General features: G+C 39.3%; 1 protein-coding gene across 8 annotated transcripts in view; it reads right to left on the reverse strand.

Annotated features, from left to right (window-relative positions):
* Positions 1–5,599: 5,599 nt before the first annotated feature.
* The window catches only part of ATXN7 (ataxin 7), an 83,439-nt gene continuing 64,333 nt past the window's right edge, over positions 5,600–24,705 (reverse strand). For all 8 annotated transcript variants that reach the window (XM_064667299.1, XM_064667300.1, XM_064667301.1 and 5 more), the window contains 8 exons: positions 13,693–13,945; positions 12,783–13,045; positions 11,917–11,999; positions 9,924–10,189; positions 9,315–9,513; positions 8,343–8,464; positions 7,105–8,056; positions 5,600–5,994 (listed from right to left, as the gene is read on the reverse strand). In XM_064667299.1, coding sequence (XP_064523369.1) covers positions 5,977–5,994; positions 7,105–8,056; positions 8,343–8,464; positions 9,315–9,513; positions 9,924–10,189; positions 11,917–11,999; positions 12,783–13,045; positions 13,693–13,945 — 2,156 coding nt within the window. In that variant the 3' untranslated portion in view covers positions 5,600–5,976. The remainder of the gene's footprint in view (positions 5,995–7,104; positions 8,057–8,342; positions 8,465–9,314; positions 9,514–9,923; positions 10,190–11,916; positions 12,000–12,782; positions 13,046–13,692; positions 13,946–24,705) is intronic.

The raw sequence follows: 24,705 nt of genomic DNA on the forward strand, positions 1-24,705 counted from the left end.
GTCAAATTAAAAAGTCCCATGCTGGATCCTACAAGCCACGTGTGTTTGATTATGTGTTGCAGCAGAACGTGATAATAATGAACCAACAGGAATTTGCATTTAAATAAAGCCAATGGCAAGGCCTTGTGCTGGTTGTTTTGGTAATGGCACAAACAGCAGTGCCCACAGAGCGCTCCAGCCTCCAAAGGCAGCGGGTGCTGCCGTGTGCAGGGAGGGCACCAGGCCAACTTCACACCCACCCTGCATCCAGAGCTGCTGGGGCAGGAGCAGGGCTCAGGAGAGTTTCTGCCAGAGGCAGGTTGTAGCCTTTAAGCCCAACAGACACCTTCAGCTTCCCAGGACACATCACCAGCTTTGAATGTTAAATGTAAAGGGCATCAACAAGATGCACAACCCACCCCCCAAAGGGAACCTCTGACACTGGGATTTCATTGCATGCACTGTCAGTCTCCTAAATCAGCAAATAACTCTTCCCAAATATAAACTCAAGTATTTTCCTGTAAGACAATCACTGATGGGAAGAAACTGCTTTCTGCCCAGGCCAGGGATGTCTGTGCTTACTGGGTTCCAGGCCAGCACCTGGTCAGAAGGCATTTTCCATCACAAACCCCTCTACTGAGCCTGCAGGAGAAGCAATAACTCACAGAGCAGCTCTGCTCTGCTCAGGGGTCAGGGCTCCCTGGCACTGCACTGCACCAAACACAGCAAAGGAAGGGGAGAGGGAGGATGCTCCAAATCCACAGAGCTGAGTTACCTTCGAGAGCTCGGGGTTACACAGGATAAATGCACCTTTTTTCCTCTTTCTTCACCTTGCCAGTTTTAGAGGATATTGAACCCTGTATTAAATGCAGAGTTATTCCTTCATTTTCAAGCAGACTCAGTCACGAACTTGCCTGAATGCCAAGCAGAGAGCTCAGAGTTGTTCTGCTGCACAAACACCCGCCTCCCGTGCGTTCCGTGCTGTGGTCACTTGTACAGCTCAGCACAACCAGCTTCAGTGCCAACAGCTTACATGGGATGGCACAGATGGCAGAAACTGCTGCTAGGAAGGTAAAAATATTTGCAGGAAGGCAAGACAAAAAAAAAGCAAGAAAAATCTTCAGTCAACACAAAAGGCAAATGTAGAACTATTAGGAGTACTTAATTATAAAAAGACAAAGCACAACTTGCTTGTTGTCTGCACCCCTTTTGCATCTTGTAGCATTTATTCCAAATATTAAGGAAAACTTGTTATAAGAGGAAAAAAAAAAAAAAAAGGAGAGACAGAATAAAGGAACCATTGCCACGGATGTTACTCTAAAGTCCTGTCCTACTAACAGGAGTTTTACCAACTGCTCCTCAGAAGTTGTCCACGACACCGAGTCCTCAGTCACATGCAGAGAAAAGCTTTGTAAGAGTATTTAACCTGCTGAGTTCACACATTTGATCTTCAAACTGTGAAAAACATGGAAGATACTTTTTTGGAATGAAAAAAAATTCAGGAAACATGATGATTCAACATATTGCATCTGGGGCTGTGAAAGCTGCTTCTCATGACTCCGATTAGAAAATAATATAAAGTGTAAGTCTTAAGTAACAAAAGGTCCCTTGCACAGGAAAATGCTGCAGAGGTGATCCAGGCACCGCTCAAAACCAGGTACCAAAGCCTCGTAGGATGGAAAGCTCCAATCCTACCGGGCTGACCCGCGATGCTGAGGTACAGTGACAGAATTTGACCACGTCCAATTCTCTGAAATTAGTTCACATAGGCACCAATACAGATAATGTTTTCCTTTAATAGTGAAGGATTTTATAATGAAGCAGAAACATATAATGTATTCCATGCAACCAACCTCATTTATTGAAAAGTCCTAATTTTATTGCCTTGTTTAGTAACATGTTTGTTCAACAAACTAATCTTTTTCATGAAGCAAAGCACAACTTTTTCTTATAAATAGTATAAATTATTTTATTTACAGAAACTTGTTACAAAACAAATAGACTATATATTTATTTTTCTTTTAAATATCCAAAGTAATTTTTCTATCCCATGACATTTGTTCATGTACTATACAGCAGCCAACACAGAGTTCAGCTGATCAGATGCTCTTGATTATGTATACAAATTATCAAACTATTCACACATTTTACACAGGAGATTGCTTTTAGAACCAGGCTCAACACCGAGCAAGATGCTTCCAAGGCCTACATTCACATTGACATTATGTAGTGCTCATTTCAAAATTATCTTTAAAACGTAAAATATCTCGCACAAAAGGTAAAAATGATTATTTTCTGCTGAACAGTGAAACATTTAAGAATCTTTCTAAGCCCAATTCCCTCCTCCAGGACAGAATGAGTAAAAGACAAGAGAGAGATTCCTTGGCAAGAGAACTCTTACAGGAAGACAACTGCCTTAGAAATGCCATTTGGAAATCACATCTTTATTTTTTTCGTGGTTTTAAGAGGTACTTACTTGGGGTTTTTTGTTTGTTTTGGAATAACAATAGTTTTGGACATTTTCTAAATTATTTAATTAATGAATACCACTCTCCCCCTTCCCAAAATGAGACAGTTAAATAAACTGCAGGTTAAAACCATATTTCATACCCTTGGCAATATTCTAAATATCAGTTACCAATGGGATTGTTCCAACACAAGGTATTCGAATTAAAAGATTTTACAAAAGTTACCAGCATCATTTGTTTTCTTTTGTCAACCCATCTCATTAATTTCAGAAATATATATATATGTATGTGTATATATATATATATACATGCACACATACATACATATACACACACATATATATAGGTGGAAAAAGCAAGCTCCAAAATTTCAACTGAACATTCAAGTCTTTTAAGGAGAAGCTGTCTAAACAGTCCAAGCTTAAAACTAGTTATATCAGGCACTTTCAGTTTTTTCCGTTAGTTTTAAACCACATGAGACCCACACGGATGCGCACGCACACACACGCACACGAACACTAAAAAAAAAAAAAAAAAAAAAAAAAGAGAAGCAGTGTGTCACTTAACTAAATGGATCTTCTGGGAATCAGGCAACTGATAAGCAATGCCACATCGACCATTCCAGCTCCAATCCTGCGCTCGGGGCTCCCGGGGCAGGACCCGACCGCAGGACCCGGGAGATCCTTTGCGTGGATCCACTCCCAAGACAGGAAAAGGGACGCGGCTTTCACAAAACGGAGGCATCCCTTAACGTTGCAAAGTAGGCATGTTAACTATTGGCTTGGCAGTGAACCACTTCAAATTATAAAAAGGTATTTGCTTTTTCTTTTTTTTTTAATTAATTAATAAATAAATACTAGATGATCTCAATTGTACCAAAACTGGATATAAGAAAAAAAGACCTGTGCAAAAATACATATTTAAATATGTACAATCAATTAACAAAATATGTCTTCTGAAATAGGGATACTTCAATATTTATAATAGAACAAGAAATTCCAAAATAAAGATACAAAAGTATGTTTTTTTTCTTGTATAATTCTTTGTTCATCATTGCAGCAATTTTTTAGGTTAAGAAAACTGCAGGAGTCATAACGAGAAGTTGGAAAGACTATAAAAACTGTATCTCTTAAATTAATACCAAAATCTGTCTAGAAACAACCCAGCCACTGCAAATTCAATTTTTGCAAGGAAAATTAATTTTAAGCTTCCTTAATTATTTACAGTAAGAACTATGTGACAATAAAAGCTTCAGGAACAATGTTCTGCTTATAACCAAGATCTAAAACATAATATTTAAGCAGGTCTGTAAGGGCAGACAGAATTTATGTTCTAACTCTTTGCTCCCAATGGCTCAAACCCACATGACACAGGTGGCTGCAGACACTGGCTCTGTACAGGAATTCACTTTTGACACGTCTGCCCGCTACCGAAGGAGCACGGATTTGCCATTTTGCTTTCAGATCAACAGAACCTTAAAAAACCAGGAGAGTTCGATCACAAACTCGCTACTGTCCAATCTTGCCAAATTTTTGTTTCCTTTACCTTTGTGTCTACCAAGAGTCAAATTGCACTTGTGACTGATGCTGTCCTGAAGTGGAAGCTCTGCCCCAGGGACTTCATCGGAGCGTGGATTTCACTCCAAATGTGCAGGATTTAATACACTTTGATTTCTCTTTGTGGCACATTACTTTGGTTCCTTTTACATTAAACCAATTGCAGTTCTAACAATCCTTTCAACAGGGCATCCTATTAAATACAAATCCTTTTGTTCCTGAAAAGTTGTCTACTATTTTTTTTAAAAGTTTGCATAATAAGAGTCTCTAGTACATTGCTTTCTCAGTGTGATCTTTTGTATCAATTCAAAGCTAAAGTGTCTGCATAGAGGCTTCTTGTTGTTTTGCTGTATAACAATGATTTTGTAGGAAGTTCAGGTGAAACTGAAAGCATTGTTAGGTAAACAACTAAGCAACTGCTACTCAGAGTGGCTTTGGATTCCCTGATGTACTTACTACTTGCCACCAGAATGGGGAGAAGGCTGGGCTACTTGAACAATTGGACAGGCTCAGATTGTCTCTTCTCAGCAATAGCTGGTGCCCCTTTAAGGCAGAAAAAAAAATTCTCCTTGGTTAGGAATTCGTTTTCCTTTGCTTTGCCCCCTTAATGAAACTTCAGTTAGTTTTGAGCCTTTACCTGATGTTTAAAAACTTAACAAAAACATCCAGAGGGGTCAAACCATAAAACAATGAGCCCTTTAGCGGAATTCACTTTTGAGGTGTTTTGATGCAAGACAAAATATTTCATAAAAATTGGCTGGACTATATAAAACTGTGTAAAGCCCCCTGTGCTCGTAAAGCCTGGGTGGGCGTGGGATGACTGTGATGCACAAACCTGTGCTTCATAGGGAACTCTCCTGTCAAATTGGTGTTTATTCTAGAATTTTGACCAAAAAAAATCTCACTGAGTGGTGGAAGGTATCTCATGTCAACAATTTAGTTACACAAACAAGGCAGAAAGAAACTGAATTTTATGGTTTTTAGAAAATATTTAAATACTTTAAAAACTTAGTTTTAAAAGGGCTAATTTCATCAGCTGAAAGACAAATCCAGCCTAATTTCACCAATAAGTTATCTTCTTTAAAATAACAAAGGCCTATGGTATACAGTATAGGTCAATAAATACGTTCTTTGGGCATAGAGTTTTAGAGGTTATTTGCCTTTGTCTGTTTGATGTTTTTGGAATTTTTAAAGAACAAAATTACCTTTTCTTCCACAATCAAATCTTATTCAAAAGAATATAAAATAGGTTTTGTATCACACAAATACGATATTTTTATACTTGTTTTCTGAGCAATGGCCTCAAACAAGTTTTTTCTGGTTTTGTTGGGTTTGTTTTGTTTTAAACTCCTGATAGCTTCTTATCCCAAATTACCTGCAAAAGGCTGGGCAAAACAGACTAGTTTTTGAATTGTGCTATTTTTTTTTATATTCCATTAAAGGAACATTGCTATAAAAACACTAAAGCCATATTCCCTTCTTGAGGGCTTCTTTCCATTGTGCCTCACACATTTTTCCCCTTGTCATGGGGTCCTCTCCATTGAGGGTGTCTGTCTGGTTAGCTATCACCTACAAAAGACACCATCAGTATAAAAATAAGTCCACAGTAACGTTTATTTCCCCCCAGAAAACATTCGTTTGCCCAGCCAAACTATGTCAAATAGTGGCAAGATGATGTACTCCTGTAAGGAAAATCTCACAGATTTGTAGCAAACAGTCCAGACCACTGTTAACACTGATAAGAGCAATTATGTGGCTGAACTTCATCCAGTGTCCATTTCTAGTATATTCGTTGCTACAGACATGGCTTCAGGGAAATTCCTTGTTTAAGTGACAGTCCAGTAGATTTCCACACCTGAGGACCATGGGAAGTTGGGAAAACTCAAGGCATCTTGGAGTCCAGAAATCCAGATGGAGGTTTTGCTTGTAGTGAAAACTGTCCAGTTCGTTTCTCACCGTGGTGCCTTCAGCTATCAGGGACGGGCCTTTGGCTTGGGAGCAAGAAAAGAGAGAAAAGGATGAGTGAGCCGGGCTGTTGGAGCAGAAGCTCTGAAAACACATTTCTGGGATAAAGAGAGTATATTTTGGGGAAAATCTCAGGCACAATGTGACACTGCTAACATGCGGTTGGCTTCTCCAAGACTTGACAATTCTCAACTAAAGCTCTTAAGAAGTTACAACGGTTTCAGGCACAATTTCCTTCCTTAATTCACTCAAATGATATTTCTAATTTATATTCCATAGTTGAGGTAGTAATGATTAGGTAAGTACAAAAATAAATTCAGCCATCTGAATGGTTTTTTTTCTCACAGTAAACACAACGGTGAAAATCTTCCTCTGTGGCTGAAACTGAAAATTAAGAAACCACTCTGAAAAAGCTCTTACTGACCTCCTGGCCCTCCAGGTGCACAGACTTCAGGGTTTAAGCAGCAGAGGAAACAAAGTTTCTTAGGTTTTCAATCCTGAAGACACTACTTTTCCAGTGAGATTTGTTTAAAAAACAATAAAATCCCAAACTAATTTTTAAAATGGGATCTTACAAACTCATGAGATCCATTTCCTTTATAGCATATCTGTTCGCTTTACTGACTAAAAAGGTTTCTATCTTATTTATAACATTTAATCCTGTTATTACTAAGAAGTTAGTCAATGACACCTTGGGATAATAGGCTTGTTTTATCACAGTATCACAGTTCTGTTATCGGCATCATTATGTTCCACTTTGTAGAAACAAGGAGTCAGGCTGAGGCACACAGCTCAGTTCCACGGCAGGCTGGAAAGATTTTTAAAATTATATTTTTAAAATACATGAATTTCATCTGAAAGCAATTCACAGGCAACATATAAGGAACTTGAAACACCACATTTAAGATTACTTTCATAAAATGTAGGTTGTTTTTTTTTTTACAGTGTTAATAAAAACTTGTGTGAATGTACTATAAAAACACTCAAAATGAATAGTGGACAAATATGAGAAGTATCTTTCACTTGAACAGGACCTGGAATTGGATACTGAATAATTAAGAGAACACATGTAATATAAGCACATGAATAATTGTATGATTGTTCATGCTGGCTTAGTTTGAGGCAGAATTTCCTACCTGATGAAAAAGAGAATTGTTCATCAGTCCTTGCGTCCCTGGGATTGCACCAGTGTGTTTTGCATGAACATTGTTCACTGATGTCAATTTGGCAACTTTGTTTGATTTGCTGCTGCTGCTGTTGATGCTGCTTGAACCAGGTGAGCACTTTCTTTTCTTTCCTATTAATTTGTCAAGGGAAGTATGTGAATGTGAAAAACTGCTGTGTGAATTTACAGTCAGCTCACTGGACTGATGAACAAAGGGCCCTAAGGAGAGCGTGGAGTCGCTGCTGTTCATCATCACACTCATTCTCTTTATGGATTCTGCAGGGCTCCCGGTCGGAGGACCCCTCCCTGATTGGTCATGTTTGAGGCTAACAGAGTTAGCTTTGCTAGTCATACAGTTGAGGCCAACACTGTGGGATGAAGCTGTCACCGACGGATGATAGGAGGTCCCAGAGTTTCCAGAGTTCACCACACAGTTTTTTCTGAAGGACTCTGTGGAATGAGAAGGTGCGAGCAGTGCGGAACTGTTTTTACGCTTCTTTCCTGAGCCGCCGCTGCTACTGACGCTGCCGGTGCTGTTACAGGTGCCACTGCCAGCAGAAGATTCCTTAGGTTTAAAAGATTTGCTGGATTTCATTTTCTGAGGTTTGCTGGGCATAGGTGAAGGTACAGAGGAAAGCACTGTAGGTGTTGAAGGGGATGAAGACACTTGTCTCGATTGCATACTGCAGACAGGATCCACTGCCCCCAAAGCAGCAGGATTGGCATTTAGTGTCGTTCCGTGGGATGGTACCGATTTATTATTCAGAGACACACAGGAAGGAGATACCAACGCTGGCGATGACATAACCGTGGTGGGTAAGAGGAAACCTGCTGCATTGACACCGTGCTGGGAAGCAGGCATCGAGTTTGTCCGATGTGGAGCACGGACTGATGCTGTGGTACTGGATGCTGGAGGAATTTTCCTGCAGGTGAACAGAAAGACACAAATAAAACCCCACGTAACCACCACTCTTCAGACTAGTACCCAGTCTAACAATGCTACATTAAAATGATTGTTTCTTGAGGTTGATTAATGCCACTGAAATATTTAATGAAATTGAGTTAATTGTTGTAAAAAACAAAGCACAGGCCATCAACCTTCGTTCTGATTAATCTGAACACAAGACTACTGTTCTTTAACTAGAATCACAGGTTCCATGTACTTTTACAAATACCAAGAATAATAAGAACTCTTTCACTTCTACTCACTTCCACATTTGTGAATTAAGATGCTTCTCCAACATGAAGTCAAGTGCACATCGAATATGGTTCCACCGCTTGTCAAACACGTAATAACCTCTTCCAATTTGCTGACTACCAAATGTGCAAAACTGAAAAGACAGATTTTCATTGGTGTTTTCTACTTCCAGTAACAACTCTCTAAATAACAAAGCACTGGTTTATAAACAAATATTGCTAAATAATACGCTTTCTGATGTTTAAATAAAGGATAAAAAATATAAATTGGAATTTTTATTTCTATGGCATAACAACTATTTTCATTTTTGGCCTTGGTGTATTGGTATCTTTCTCTTCCTATCTGATACTCCCATACTTATGACTAAAAGCAAAAGTCAAATTTGAATCCCTTTGACTAAACAGAGAAATACAGCAGTGTGTGTTTGAGTGTATGTATAAAAAATTATAAATATATATATGTAACATCTACTTCTGCTTGTAGTCTGTTTTTAAAAAAAATGAGATAATTTGACATACAGTCTAGGCAATAAATTTGCTTTTAGTTAGACTAACTAGCTTTTGTCAAGATTTAAATATGAAACACTTTACTGCCACCTTTAATGTGATGTTGATACCTTGAGTAAAAAATGTGTGTGGGTGTAGAGGGGAAGTCCAATAACAAAATCTCACCAAAAAGACACTGTTTACATGTCCTTATTCCAAACCCACAGTCCTTTAGAGCAGTTACCAATTTCATCTTTAGTATTTTGGCATTTTAGTTTCTTTTGGATTGGGGAAATGAGCTATGAACACATTTTTTTTGGTATGTTTATTTTGCAACTAGTTAAACCTTCACCGCCTACTAGGCCACAAAATTTTCTCAAAATATAGAAAGAAAAAATAAAATCACATACTCCACAGAAAACCACCCTTAAAACCCCCAAGTAATTTGTTTACAAGTTTAGAGCCAGGGAGAGACTGAGGTTAACTTTTAAAACGTACAGCGGCTGGTTGAGGATGATGACCTGAATAATGACAATCCAGTTTTTCAACAGGCTCTTCTTTTTCATCACATTCTCCCTCATCACTGGATAACCGAGATGCTGGCTCAGCTGCAGGCAAGGGAGGGTGAGGGGACTCGTGGACAGAAGGAGACTCGCTGGGGGCATTTCCACTGTGCTGGGCTGGACAGCCTGGAGGCCTGGGCAAGGCAAGCAGTAACCAGGTGTTATCAAACCAAGTCTAGTAAAAAATTCCACCCTTTAAGTGCTTACTATTACTGGCAGAAGGAAATCTACACTAACAGATTCCTGGTGTTGTCCATAGTCTCGGAACACACCCACTGAGCAGAAGGACATGGGGTATGGTGGAACCCCTGGAAAAGCAGCATTGCCCAATTGTTGCTGAACTGCTGTTATTGATGCAAGTCAGCTTTTACTGCTTCAAACACCAAGCCCTCCTCACCCGGAGTTACACTCAGCAAGTAATTGCTAATTGCACACAGTCATCAGGCCTAGAGCAAACACACTGCCCCGTCCAACAGATCCCTATCGCACCCTCAAAAGCTCCCACTGTTAATTTCATACCACTGGATCCGCAGATTTTCCTTACCTTGGAAGACTGGGGGGGTGAGGTTTGGGTTTATTAGGTAATAAAGGCTTTGATTCTGTAAGAGTAACTCCATGAGAATTTTGGTGCAGCTCCTGGGAAGTTTTAGTAGGTGAGGGATGTGGTTCCCTGAGAGGGGGCATCTGCTGATGATGATCCGAATGTCGAAGAAGTTCCTTTTCCCTGGTTTTGCTTTTGTGCTCAGCTAATAACACATCAAATCGTTTTCTTCGACCCTGTACAGCCCTCCGCTGGGTTAAGGAATGTGTCTGCAGAACCATGAATAAATCATTAATCCCAGGCTATTACATTTGTCGAAGTCAAACACTCAAAACACGCCTCTACAGCTCTAAAACAGAGAAAATCATCATACTCCTGGTTTAGTAAACAAATGTAAATGTGACTTAGAAAACAAACTTAAAATGGCTTGGGGGATGATTATATCCCTGTCTGATACAAAGTCACAAAACCAGTAATTCAGTAAAAGGCTTCTTTCAAATTTCTTTTTAAAACGTGAACTGCCAAGTTTTTTATAAGGTTAACACTAGAACTGAAAATCTTTTTTTACACTGATATCTCAATTGCCAACTCCTGCAAAACTAAAAAGAGATAATATTTACTTTAACTTATGAAAATATTCAACACATCAACGTTTAAAATAAGACTTAATGGGAAACTTGAAAAATATTTATAAAAATACTTTGCTGCCTACTATACACTAACATATTCCTTGAAAACTAACGTAATCAAATAGATATTAAGGAATGCAAAACATCCAGCAGAATCCAGAGTCAGACAGGACTCAAAGTTCTTTGAGTGTCCTGAACATTACACACAGTAAGATACATATGTGCATAAATGGCACAAATTCTAAGTAAGGTGAAATAGATGGAAGTTATTTTTCTGAATTGTTAAAGTCACACAGAATACTTTTTTTAATATGGCACCAAGGCTTTGATTTGGTTCATTTTAGTAGGCAAAAGTTATCACATAATTCAGACACAAATAGCAATTCCAAAAATATTTTATCAGTAGGTATAAGTAATTTCTAAGAAATGTTTTTACTTTCTTTCTCTTTTTCACTTTTTATTTGCATTTTTCTCTTGTAAAATCTTTCAGCTTTTCCCCTCTTAGCAACACAATTTCCTCCCCTCTGTAATTCCAAAAGGGCAATGTGTTCAAGTTCAGTTCCTCTGGGTCATTAGTGCCAGCTTCATTTACCTTTGTTCTGTAGGTGGTTTATTTACCAGATGCTTCCCAAACTGACAGGTTAAGCTGCTTTGCAGGAAAGCAGCAAAATATTGCATAGTTCCAGGGAATCTGGATTTTTGCTTCCTAGGGACCAAGTGATACCCCTCTGTCCCACAAGATTTTGGAGCCAGAGGAGACATTTTGTCTGACTGAAAGTTTTTATGGATTGTTTAATTTAGAGTTTGACCTCTAGGCATGCTCCATGGCTTTTTGTAGGAGCCTCATTTCCGAGCTGGCTATGGCTGTACATCCAGCAGCATTAACATTTACACAAATACCTCCCAAGTACCTGCTGCAGACTCTGCTGGGGGGAGAGAAGGGGGTGTGAGAGTGGGAGAGCTTGAATTATTTAAATCCTCCATAAACGAATAATATTTTTAATGCTTATGAGGAATTTTAAAATTCATGATCTACAACCCAAAGGTTACCCCCAAACAGAGGAATGTGTTGGTCCCCTGCTACCCACATGTGGAGTAGCACAGACTGTCCCATGTCAGCATCCACATTTAAAGGGTTTATACAAAAATACAATTCCCCAGGTTACTCTAAGAAACATGTTTTTGAATAAATAATTAACTGAACTTCAAAAACAATTCCTTCTTTTTCTGGACAACATGTTTTGAGAGGTACCATTTAAAGTGGTAATTACTGACAACAGAAATTTGTAGTTTTCCATTTTCTATCATATTCCTCAGGAATTTGAATTAAAACTCCAGATAATCTTATTCTGATTCTGATATCCTACCTTGCATGTTAAAGACCTAGTACAAGGTTTCCTGGTTTCCACATCAATGACACCACAGTATATATCAGGATCAAATTCTCTCTCTGTCAGAGATACACAAAAGTGAAAAGTTATCAAAAGACATTTAGAAATACTAACAACATTTAGCTGCATTATAAAAATTAACCATATTGGAAACTTTCAAATAAAACATAGGCAAATGTACAAATAAAAATGCACAATAAAACTGTGCAAATGAAATTTTCTACACTCTCAGCAAATTTATGGTGTGCTGAAATACAGATCTCTGGGCTACAAAGAGAATGGAAACATTTACACCTGTAAGTGACCCCAAAGGAGGAGCTGATTCTGCCTGTTAGGAGAAGAGGTCACCATCAATATGGATTGTGACCAAAAAAAAAAAAAAAAAAGGTTTTTTGGTTGTTGGTTTTGGTGTCAACAACTTTTCTGTCATTCTACTAACACTCAAAATAATTGTGTTTAAAAAGTGTAAAGAGCAGACGGGTTTCCATTTTTGAGTTTAAAAGGTGCTAGTTTTTCTATTTTCCATGTACATTTGAATCTTCCATACAGAAAGAAGGAAACTAAAATCTTTAAAGACAGTAGAAGAGCAAAATTTTAAAACTGTTGGGACTGACAGGCCTTTAAGATCTGTACAGTTTCTGAAAGCAAAAGCCACATTTCAAGGTGTTTGCATCATTTAAGTGTATGTCAAATTCCACATTTAAATTGTAACATAAAAAAAACTTATTACAAGTTAAAGTATCACAAAAGTGTTTAATTTGCTCCTGAAACTTATTTCTATATGTATTTCTATAGATACATTACTAAAAGGAATATAGCAAATAATAATTAAAAACAATTACCTGACAATCTTTTATGTAAAAATTTCCTATTATTTGTATTTTCTTCAGGTTTCTTTTCCAAAAATGGAGGCACAGAGAGAAGACCTTTACCATTCAGTATCTGTCCAGGGGAAGGCAAGGGTGGCTTTGGTATTGAGGGACAATTAAGGCCAGTCTTTATTGAGGAACTCACAGTAGTAGAACAAGTTGGACCAACAGCAGCTTTCAGTTGGGCACCATCTATCTTTGGATGAATCTTTTCCACTTTGACAGATGGAGTCATACTATTTATGAAAAACAAAGGGAAGAAAATTGAAAAAAAGTAGTTAAAATATGTTATTGCTCAATAATACTCTGATCTATTCCCAATGCAAATGTAGACCTTCCTCCTTTACTCGTCATTTTCTTATTATCTTTTTTATTTTCATATTTTTTATGATATCCATAATGTTTTCTGTCCTCTTTTCCCTCATTTCCCTGTAAGTATTTCAGAGTGTCCTCAGGGACTTCAGAAACCATTATTTGGATTCAAAAGACAGAGTATCACCAAAGCAACTGGAATGGACTGTTATGTCCAGTGAGAAAAGCCCTGTTCTGTGACATTAAATTATATCAGCAGTGCTGTGATCTCACACGTGCAGGGCAAAAATCACCTGAATCAGAGCTAAAACTCCCTTATGATCAAAGTATGCAGATTGAATCAAAGAATTAAGAGCCCCTAGTGAAATGACCTTCATTCATGGTGATTTAAGATGCACCTTTGCAAGAGATCTTGTTCAACAGTCATGAGCATTATCTGGAAAAGATCTGGAGGAGTTTGAAGTGATTATCTCTTAAACCAAAACCCATCTGAAACAAAAGGAAACTCTACTGATAGAGCAGTGCTTATGCAAGTAGTAATATTTAATTCTTTGTCAAAATGCATACTCACATTTTATCATGGGGGACTTTGCTGTGCTGTACCGAATGCATTAACCTGTTGTTTCCACTGATCTGCAGCTTGTCTTTGGGTGATTTCAACAACTTGGAATTTGATGATGGTGCACTAGTACCTCCACTGGATGAACGATTGCTCCCACTTCCACTGCTACCTTTGTTTTTTGAAGGGAAAGATGAAATGAGGGAAAATACTGAAGAGGAGGGAGGAGTCAAAGGCGGCTTGCTGGAGGAGCTGTGTCTTCTTTCTGAAAAGGAGTGAAAAAAAGGGGGTTTTAAGCTCCCATACAGAGACAATTCTTAAATACTTCATGTTGTCACTTGCTACATTAACATTTTTGCTTTATTGGCTTGGGAGGTCCCCTGCCACACACAGAGCACAGAGGATTCAAGCCCTCACTGTAATCCATGAGGTTCCACTCAATGCTGGTCTCCAGTGGGTTATGGGAGTCTCCTCAAAGTTTAGGAGCTACATTCCTCAGGCACTAAAGCTTAGCTCTCTCTCGATCTTAAAGAAAAAGCAAGTGAGAATCAGCCCTGGACCTCAGATACACAAAGCCAAGAGACCCCTATCCTCAGGCCCAGCAAGCTTACATATGGTATTTCCTCAAAGGTTAGGAATAATTTGTCAGTATGTTTACTAATGGTCAAAATTATCTTAGATCCAACATTTTCACTTTTACTTCATGATAACCCTTTGGCATGGTCTACTAGACCTTCAGCATGGAACACTCCTGAGAACAGCAAGTCAACTATTGTTTTCTGGGGTATTGTGGTTTTTTGTTTGGTTGGGTTTTTTCCCCCCCGCTTGTTGTTTCTATTTAGCAACAACATTTAAAGCAGCAACAGTTTGGTTTCTAAAAAACCAAAAATCTGAACATTTGAATTGAGTGGTCATATTCCATCACTGAATGTGTTATTTAATTAAGAGCAAACCATGAACATTCCTACATTATTAGCACCATTTCAGCTAAAATAGTGTATATTGTAAAGGTAGTTCTTTAGAACAAGGAATTCTCAAAACACCTGGTAGCTTCAGGGAGCACCCAGCTCTGCCTACACACAGACATGTTAATTGACTGTTTGCTTGGCTGATACTTGGACACCTGTGATTCCTCAATGATCTCTGTAATCAACACCTGCTTAAGAGACTCCGGCAATCAAGTATATGCAAACCACAGATCTAAGAGAAATGAGAAAGAGGTCTATCAGAGGAGTGGAAAGGCAGCAGTAACACCTCTTTCTCAGCCAAGTACTGCTATAGGTGCCCAAATCCACCACCGATCAATCCCAGGATCAGCTTACAGATTTTGACTTGAGTGAACTGTGAAAGCAGCAGGCTACTCATGAACTTACAACTACAGCCAAGAGTGAAAGCCAACTCCAGCGCGACCTGTGCAGAAGTCTGTAACGCTCTGGGCAATGTAAATTAGTATATCTGTGTTCTGCTTATATGACCCATTTCCCCCCAGTCTTATATACAGCACTGACATGTCACTCTGATGACGACCAACCAGGACTCCACAGGTAGCTGGAAGCCACCAAACAAGACAGCACCAACTCTGCACCAATGTCATCGGGCAAGCAAGAGCCAGAGGGGAAAAGTCAAGCTACTCCAGTAGTGCAAGAGGAAGACACAGGAGTCTGACACCTGGTAAGCCATTTTTGTACAGAAGTGGGGAAGTAGCATTTGAAATATGTTCATTAGCTCAGGAAAAAAAAAGAAAACACAAAGCCTTGACTCCAGTCAAGAAACGATCTCTGAGACTGAACCAACTCCTATGTGTTCCTCTGTTTAACTGCAAAATGGGTGCAAAACCACTTAATGAACCTTCAGCAAAACAGTCATAACTTCTGAATGAGTATTTACCAAAAAGTGGAGAGGTCAGGCATGAAGTGCCCAATGAAAACACCCAACAAATGCAGTAACTTATCACTCATCTGTAGGATCAACTGCCTTAAAAAGATAGTATTTAGAAGGAGTAGTTATCTGTGATGTTCAAAATCATCCACTTAAGTTTTTTAGAACCAGCTGCCACTGAAGAGTCTGTAAATGAAGTATTTTAGCATATTCATGTTCTAGTAAATGCCTGTGCTTCTAACATGACACACTCCTTATTGCCAAATGGCTTTTTATAGCAATGGCAAGAATCCCTGAGCAGCTCTGATAAGCTACTATTTGAGGGCCATTAGTTCAGCGATGCTACACCCTGAGAGATTACTCTGTGAGATAATGAGAAAAATTGCTCAATACTCTTCCACCTTCTGTATATTTAGAAAATTCAAAATCCAAGTGCTTATCACAGCTACAAATAATCTAGTAAGTCAGTGGATGACTAATGCAATCTTTGGGAGAGTTTGTTATGATGACTTTTGCTTTTTGAAGGAAGAGAGGGTGTTACTTCCTTGAAAAACACTGGCAGATGAAAAGAAAAAGGGACTAGAATAAGACTAAGAACCTCCTTGCATCCAATCATGAGGAATAAACCAGACAAAATAGTAATCTCAGCTATTGATCTGAATGATAGGAACACTTCTCTTCTGGTAACTTTAACTGGCACTGTTCTGGCACCAAATTGAAATGTTACTGAGTGTTAATTGCATAAATGTTTCATAGCACCAGGCTCAAACAAGTGAGTTTGAGATAAATAGAAAGTGTTTTAAACTGGCAATGATAAAAAAATTACCTAAGAGAACTAAACCTAATGGCTGATCACACACCAATATTACAGTGTACCTGTCAGAGAGATTTCCATACACAGACACACCCACAGAAAAAAAAAACCCAGATGAACTTTTTCTAGAAGTCTGGGATCATTTCTGAAAGAGATATTGTAACATCGTAAGGCTGTGAGATCTTCACTTGCCCCTTCTGTGGATAACCACAGCTTGTGTAGTCTAGAAGAATGTTCAGCTCATTTTTCATAACCTGCCTAGACCTGATTTTTGGTTGACTTACGTACGAGTTGAGGTAGGGCTGCTACTAGAATTTGCTTGTATATAATGTTTCAGTTGTTTTATAATATTCATGTCTGTAAGTGAAATCTCCTTAAGTTCTCTTTTGTAAATCATGTGAAGAGCACTGATGTCTCATCTTATTAGAGAAAACTAATATTATTTCTGAAACCAGATATGGGTTAAGCATGGCATACTTCAGCTAACAAATAGATTTACTGACAGATTGACATAGTCTTTTAATGGAAAAATTACTACACAAACTGCCACTGAATAATCAAGACCACCATGCTTATTATGCTAAGCATATTATAATAATAAATTCTACTAATCTTGCCAATCTAATAAAGTTCCCATTTGTCATTAACTCTGACTCAGCCTGAAAACATTTAAAAATATAACTATCTCCAGGTGTTCAGTTTTCAAATTTCAAAAGCTGGCACTCACATCAGTTCCTTTCACATCACTTTTGAGAGAAAAACAACTTTTTATGTCATGATTGCTTATACGACACATCAAAGTGATATTTCCAATACTGCACCTGTGTGTCAACTCTAAAATTTGGGGGAAGGAATTTTTTATGCTCGGATTTTTCTGTTGGGTTTTCTGTTTGTTTGTTTGTTTTGTTTTTTAAATGTCAGAAAGATGTAAGTTTTGGCTTTGGATGAAGAACTGGAAAGTCTTCCTTGATCCCACAGCACTGGGAAGGATCTGACCTAAAATGAAAGCTGCATTCAACATTAAATTTTAACAGATAAACTCCTCCCTAAATCTTTGCATTTATATAACATCTTTGTGACCCTAAGGAGAAGGGCTGGACAGAGTTATAAATCTGTGAAAAGAGATGGCATCCCAAAGGAATGTCTCTGCTCAGAGACCAGGATAACTGTTAACTATCAAGTTGGAAAAATACAGCATCTCTGTGCCATAGTTCAGCAAGAATTATATAACATAATGCCAAAAGACATAGGACTTCCTCATAAAATGGATATTGATAATAGAAATCTGTTAAAGAGCATTAAAAAAAATTAAACAGCCCACTTGGCCCTTAGTCTGGCTGCCAATTTTTTGGGTTTGAAAAACCCTATTTTCCTTTGTGTATTTCCTACTAAACATGTACTCTGACAAAAGCGCAAAAAAGTAACATGGAATGAGAAGACGAAAAAAGGACAGGCTTCTCATCATGTTTGGCCACTGCTTCTTATTCTTCCATCTCTGAGTAACCACTTGGACTTGTCGTGATATGTAACTTATTGCTATACTAAAATAAGATATCCTTTCATAGAAAAAATATACAATTTTTCGTAAAATGCCACTTTCTGTGCTGTATGCTTAAGAAAAAAATCATTAAGAAAAAAAATGTAGAGCAACAATACTCTTAAAAATTTTTCAAAACATTCCTCCCAGGTCTATGCTTTTTTTCCAAAATCTAGGAAGTGCTCAGTGCTCTTCCTTCTCTCTGGGCATCAACTGATAGTTTTAGGCAGCAGATACAAGATGTAGAGATCGAATTTCATAAATGCATTTTTTTTATACCGACTCCTTACGTAAGTACTGGGCAAAAAGTCAAACTGACCTGTGTCAGCGCTAGAGGAGCCAGTGGTACAAATGAAGCACAACCGGGCAAACACACAAGTTTAGTTCAGTCAAACATGTTGTAACTTCAGTCAAATTTCAGTAGTTTTAACATAGGTTAAAAATATCATGTAGATTAGGTGTAAGAGTATATTGCTCAGGCTATAGGATTAGATGGTGTATATTGAAACAAAGAATAGAACCACCTTTATGCTTAAGTAATTATTATTTCATATATCTGTCTCATCTAAAATATAAGCATGACAACACTGAAAATTAAAGCAAACTTGTCCTTTCCTCCATCATACTGAGCTAATATGCGCCTTGTCATTTGAGAAATTATATAATACGGCCACACTAAACCAAACATCTTTTACCTGAGGATAAAATTTATTTTCTGTCAGTAAGAGTATGACATTTCTAGAGTAACTGTGGAGAGCTAATTGACTTGATCTTCTCATTTCCCCAGGAAGATGAGATCCATGACATGACAGCAAAGCACAGACGGACACTGCTGTGGAAGGGCACCTCACCATCACTCCAGATTTTACTCTGCAAGCAAGTAAAACCTCTTTTGCGACTTTAACCCAAGTGGGGCTCTGATCCACCATCACTATGATCTCACCGTGGCAAAGAAAAAAAGAAGAAAAACTAGATCCACAAGGATTTTGCAGGAAAAACTGGGAGCTAAAACAATCACAGGCATAGCAGGCAAATTACCATCCCTCGGATGCCACCCTGGCAGTGTGCAGCTGCTTGGGAGCAATTGCCTGTGCGGGATCTTGATCTGCTGCTCACTCACTTATTGCTGCTTTATTATCCCCCTCTAATCACGGGACCTAGATACCAAGGATTCTGCCTTAATCTCCCACTGATGTCCCTTTAATCATCCCATCAGTTCTGTGTGCACTGTAAGGCAGGATGAGGTCACTCCATCTTCAGTTGGGTGGGTTTGACCTCACGCTCTCAGCTGAACAGAGAGCAGCTGAACAAAGTCATCTTCACTTCAGCAAGAAAGTTACAGAACAGATTACTGATGGAGTCCAAGCGACCAGTATGACAGACTGCCAAGGCTTGATGGGCACCAGTACAATCTGTCATCTCCCTAGAGATGCTTTTCATAAAAAACCATTGCTTTGCAACTGGCAGCTGATATTATTGCTTATCATTCAGTTGGCAAAACCACAAGGAGAATCTGACTGATAGAATCTGTATGCTTGTGGCACTCCATTCACCAAAAAATGATGCTTTAGCAGGAGAGAAAAACAAAGGAAGTATGTAATTTATATGGTAGGATACCAAATACAAGTCAGGGCAGCACATACGTAAGCATTACATTGCTTTATGTATTCACATCACTTACCACAATGGTTTTCCATATCTTAATCAGAGTTCTTTAATATTATAAATAAATAGTAATAGGTATAAACTATTTCTCTAAGAAACAGGTTTATATAATATTTTTTATAAAAAGACTATGACCAAGCAATACTGATACAACTTTGTATCTTATACTTCCTCACTTGAAAAATATTCAGTGCAATACGTAAGTTTATAATTTTTCTAGATATTTACTTCGGAGAACTGAAATCCTCTCACAAGCAATCACTGTGCAAAATACATTAGATAAAGGTATGTGAAATTATATGTAAGCAGGGTCAGTTTTGTTGCTGCTGTTGAAGAAAACAGAGGGAGAAATGGAAAAAGATCGTTCTCACTGGTAAGACTCTGGATGTCGACCTCAGTACTTTAAAATAATATTTAAAAAAAGAAGAAATCCTGTAACTATAATTTAGGGTATTTAAATTATGCTTTTTATGATACAACTACAGCATGGCCAGGATGGGGCTGTAATTCTCTGGTAGCACAACACTAACTGGGCAGGAATGCCATCTCCTCTATAACTGCTGCAGAACGGCCCCAAACCCAGCACACCTCCCCTGATCTCCAAGATTGCAATGATGGAAAGGAGAATGAGATTGCAAACACAGTTATTAAGAACACAGCAATAAATAGCAACACTAAAATGCATTTAAATACATAACCATCAAGTACATTCCTTCCCCCACTGCTGCCTCTCCACAACTCTCTGTTCATTACTAAAGCTAGTTTTTTCCATTTTTCCCTATTTATTACTAATCCTTTCAAAACCCTTTGCATTCAGCACGCATGAGTAGTTCTGTAATCAATTTCCACAGGATTTAGAATTCCTCCTTAAAATACACAGGGTTTTCCCAAGAGATGTAAAATAACCTTTCAAGCAACAACCCATACATAGTGCCATCCCAACCCTGCAGACAGACAAGGGTTTTGCTGTGTTGTGCAGCAGCAAACTGGAATTAGGGGTACTCCCATCAGGTTTGTTTCAGCTATTCAGAGCCCCGTGAGACCAGTAAAACTCTCAAGAGCAATGTGGAAAAACCCATAGAGGCAGGATATTAAATTATTCATGGAGCAGAACCACAGGCAGAAAATGGAGCCAGGGAGACCCACTGCTGGAATGTCCCCCTTCATGACCCAGATAAGGATGCTTTTCCCATCCTTCTCCATCCTCCTCTCTGCTCAGGTAAAGCCAAATGCAAGGTCTTTAACATCTCACAAAGACTCTGGCACAACATCCAAGCTCAAACTTCTGTTACACTTCCCCAGTGAACTTGCCAGAAGGCGGGGAAACAACAGATTTCTCACCAGGGAACTGGCCCTGGCCCTTGTGCTCAGTAACTGTCTTGTAAATCTGTCAAGCACTGAAATATAAATATTGCAAAGTTATTATGGAAGGACAGTAGAGTGTCTTAGATGGTAATCGGGCCATGGAGAGATTATAACATCCACATTACGAGCACTAATCTCTGTGTAGCCTGTTGATGACATGACAATACCTGCACAGCCTGATTAAAGGGCAGGTATTGAATAAACTGTTCTTTTGCTATTAAAAAAAAATAAACTGTTGTTTGAAATAAATTTCAGAAAAGGCACACAGGTAATAAACAAAAGCATCAGAGAGGGGTAACCAGCACAGATCAGCAGCATCTCCAGATGCAGAATGGGTCAGCTTCCTCAAAAACATAGCTCGAAAACTGTTGTCTTGCATGTTTACCCTGAATGACATTAACAAAAAGCTTCAGTTTTTCAAAACAAGCCTATAGTAAATTCAAAAGTTCAATAAGAAGTTGAGTAAACAAAAGTTTAATAAAGAACAGTGTGTTGGAAGACGGAAATAAAGAATTAAGGGAAGAACCATCACCTAACTTCTGCTTTTCTCTCTCTCTGCCCATTCTCTACCCAGAAATCAGGTTTACACCTTTATCACCATGTTCTTCCATTTCAGCATCAACAGTGCTCCTTAAAAGAACTTATCACATAGTTTAATATTGTGTCATGAATTCAGATGAGCTCACCTATCCAAATGCCTGCCTGACTTTCATCTTGCTAATGCTTTTATTCACTCCACGATCGGGAATTTTAATGTTTTCCCCTGTAGGCATTTCTTTACACGTAGCAAACTTTAACTGTTGCATGTTGACTGTCAGACAAAAATTGTTGCATGTTGACTCTGCTACAAAAAAAAAGAAGCTGACAATGAAAACTTGCTTAAAGGCTGTTAGTGAACCACAATACAAAGGGGGTTACAGGTTAACTGATAAAGTTCTGGAGATGGGTGTAAAAGAAAGGCCTTGAAATGGAAAGCTCTCCATACAAAAGAGAGCTCCACAAAAAAAAAGATCAAGAAGAGGGAACTGACACTGTTTTGAGCAGGGAAATAAGAGGATATACACAAAAATAGCAGTGTCAGCCAAGGTAATCACATTCTTTGATTTTGTCTTTAAGAAACTACAGAATAAAAAGACACCGAGCACAAATATTTTTCTTTTGTACTGCATGTCTAGTGGCATCCTCTGCCACAGGATACGAGAGCTTTGGAAGATTAAAAAATAAAATATAACCATGTGCATGGCTATTTGAACCAGTCAACTACAAAGCCACTCCTCTCCCCGAGGTGTTCCTGCTCACCGTGAGGAAACACTGGCTGAGGGAACTGAGGAGGAAGCTCCTGTCACCCTCTGATGTCACCCGTCTCTCACCCGTCCCTGTACACCAACCACTCACACCTTATGGATGTGACAACTCATGTGCTTCCCTACTGCAAATGGGACAAAAGCATTACCTATGGGCGGTGCCCACTGGCAGGAAAAACCCCTGGAGAAATGAGAAGAGAATGAGGGATCCGGGCTGGGGTCCTGCCTGCAGAGCTGACACACTCCATTTTCTGTTCTGAGGTTTTGGACACAAAATTCGTAACTTTTTCAGGATGGAAAAGGAAGATGGGAAGCAAACCCATGGTAAGATTAATTGCAATATTTTTCAAATTCCAAAATTTGAAATCTCTTGGAACATAAACACTCAATTTGCAACATCAATGGCAAACAAATAACTTGGTTTCTTCTTTTAAGGTAAGTCAGTTAATTATTTTACCCTAATTTAATACTTTCAGGTATTAATACTTTTTCAAGTCTAAAAAAGGATCAATACAGCTTATTTCATTAACACTGGTCAATCACAATTGGCATAAAACAACTGTTTTCATGTTTAAAGACACTGACCACATTAACTATACACTAATTAAAAATTTACTGCAGCATTAGCACAGCAAAGTCTCGGGAAAATCACTAACACAGCCAAACGAGGGCACGGACCTACAGTGCCTTCACAATAATGTCTTTCAAATTAAATATACCAGCCTTTTCACATTTCCCTTTGAAAGAATGGAGCAATGCTGTAATTAGGATTTGCTAACTCAAATGTTTGTGCAGTTTAACCTTTTAAATAAAAAACATGACTGCACTTGACACAGGCAGGCTGTGCCTGCATTTCCCATTTCCTCCGAAGCCAAGCACAGACCATCCTGCCCACAGCCAGCCATCCGCAGAGCTGTAACAGGAATGTGTTTGCCCTCTGATTTATAAATTACACGGATGAGCACACTCAGAAAAACAAGCTAAAATGAACACACTCTTAATAGTTTCTTTAATTAACACTTTGATTAACAGCTGTCAATTTACCTAAGGGGCTGACAGGACTGCAATCAGCTGTTTAAGCTTTGATTGCTATTTTCTCTCTTGCAGTCTCCCCATCTGAGCTGTGGTTTCAGAGCACTTTTAGGGGGGGGTTCAAGTTTCTGCAGGGAAAAAGCCCAGAGCAGTGTCCAGGTACTCACACAGTTGGCCCTGCAGCTCTGGGGAGGTGCAGAGCAGAGCTCCTTGGGCTGTCCCTGTCCGTGGCCAGCTCGCTGCCCGCCTGCCTTTGGAGCTCTGCCAGGGCACTCCGGTGACATTTCAGAAGGGCTCACGGGGGCCGCTTGCAGCGCTTAATCCCTTGCTGTGGGATTATCCACGCCGTGGTGCAGCAGCTCCGCCAAGGCCCCGCGGGCAGTGCCACCGTCCATGTCGGGCCAACTCAGCACCGGTGCCCCGGGCTGGCCCCGGGCACCCTGCGGCAACCAGGTGCCCCCGGGCCACTGCCCAGCCTCAGGTTCCCCCACAAACCTGCTGCCGACGACGTGGCATTGGCACCGCTCAGACACAGCCAGGGTGTCAGGCTGTGTGGATGCTCTGTGATTCCCACGGCGAGGTGCCAGGCCCGTGCCATCAGCTCCGGGGTGATTCCTACAGCAAACGTGCTCATCACCCACCACCCCTCGTTGGCTTGGTTCCCATGCAGCTGCATCAGCCAGCCTGGGGGCACCCACCAGAGCTGCAGCTCCCGGGGCTGGCAATGGCCTGGGGGACACAGCTCCTGCCACCCCAGCAGAGCACCGTTGGACGCTCCCAGGGCGCCTTTCCAGCAGCAAAAATTCAGACCAGTATTTACTGTCCCAAACTTCCAGATAGGTCTCCACATCCTAAATCTCCAGGCTCTGAGATCTGACTGTCAAGCCCTGATTTCCACCCAAAGCCAGTGGATAGATAGTGAAATCTAAGTTTTACCAAATTATTATTTTCTGGACCATTTTCTAAATAATCACTTAAAAAATTACAGCGTATCTGCTGACAAAAGGAATAGGAAAAAACAGCTTGTGGCTTTTGCTCTTATTTTAAGTTACCATAATCAAAGCTGAAATTTCTGGTCTTTCCTCACTTATCAGATTACACATAATTCGTTTTTAAAACCAAGCAACTCACTTTTTCACTAAAATAAGAAGTTTGCCAAGAAAAGAGGCAGCCAGCTTGTACAAACACCTCTGTGTATTAGTATCAGTGTGTTAGCACATTAATTTCTTTTCACTAAGAAGGGTTAAACAGAAGGGAGCAGCATTTCAGCAGATTGGGTTTTGTTTGGGTTGTTTGTGGTTTTTTTTTCCCCCTTATTTAAAGAAACATGCAGCAACCTGGGGGCTACTGCTCCCATTAACAAGCTTAGAAATTAATACTAAATCCTAAACCACAAATACTAAATAGTAATGTTCCCACGTCTATGCACT

Source organism: Pseudopipra pipra, chromosome 11 (assembly GCF_036250125.1).
Source record: "Pseudopipra pipra isolate bDixPip1 chromosome 11, bDixPip1.hap1, whole genome shotgun sequence".
Lineage (NCBI taxonomy): Eukaryota > Metazoa > Chordata > Aves > Passeriformes > Pipridae > Pseudopipra > Pseudopipra pipra.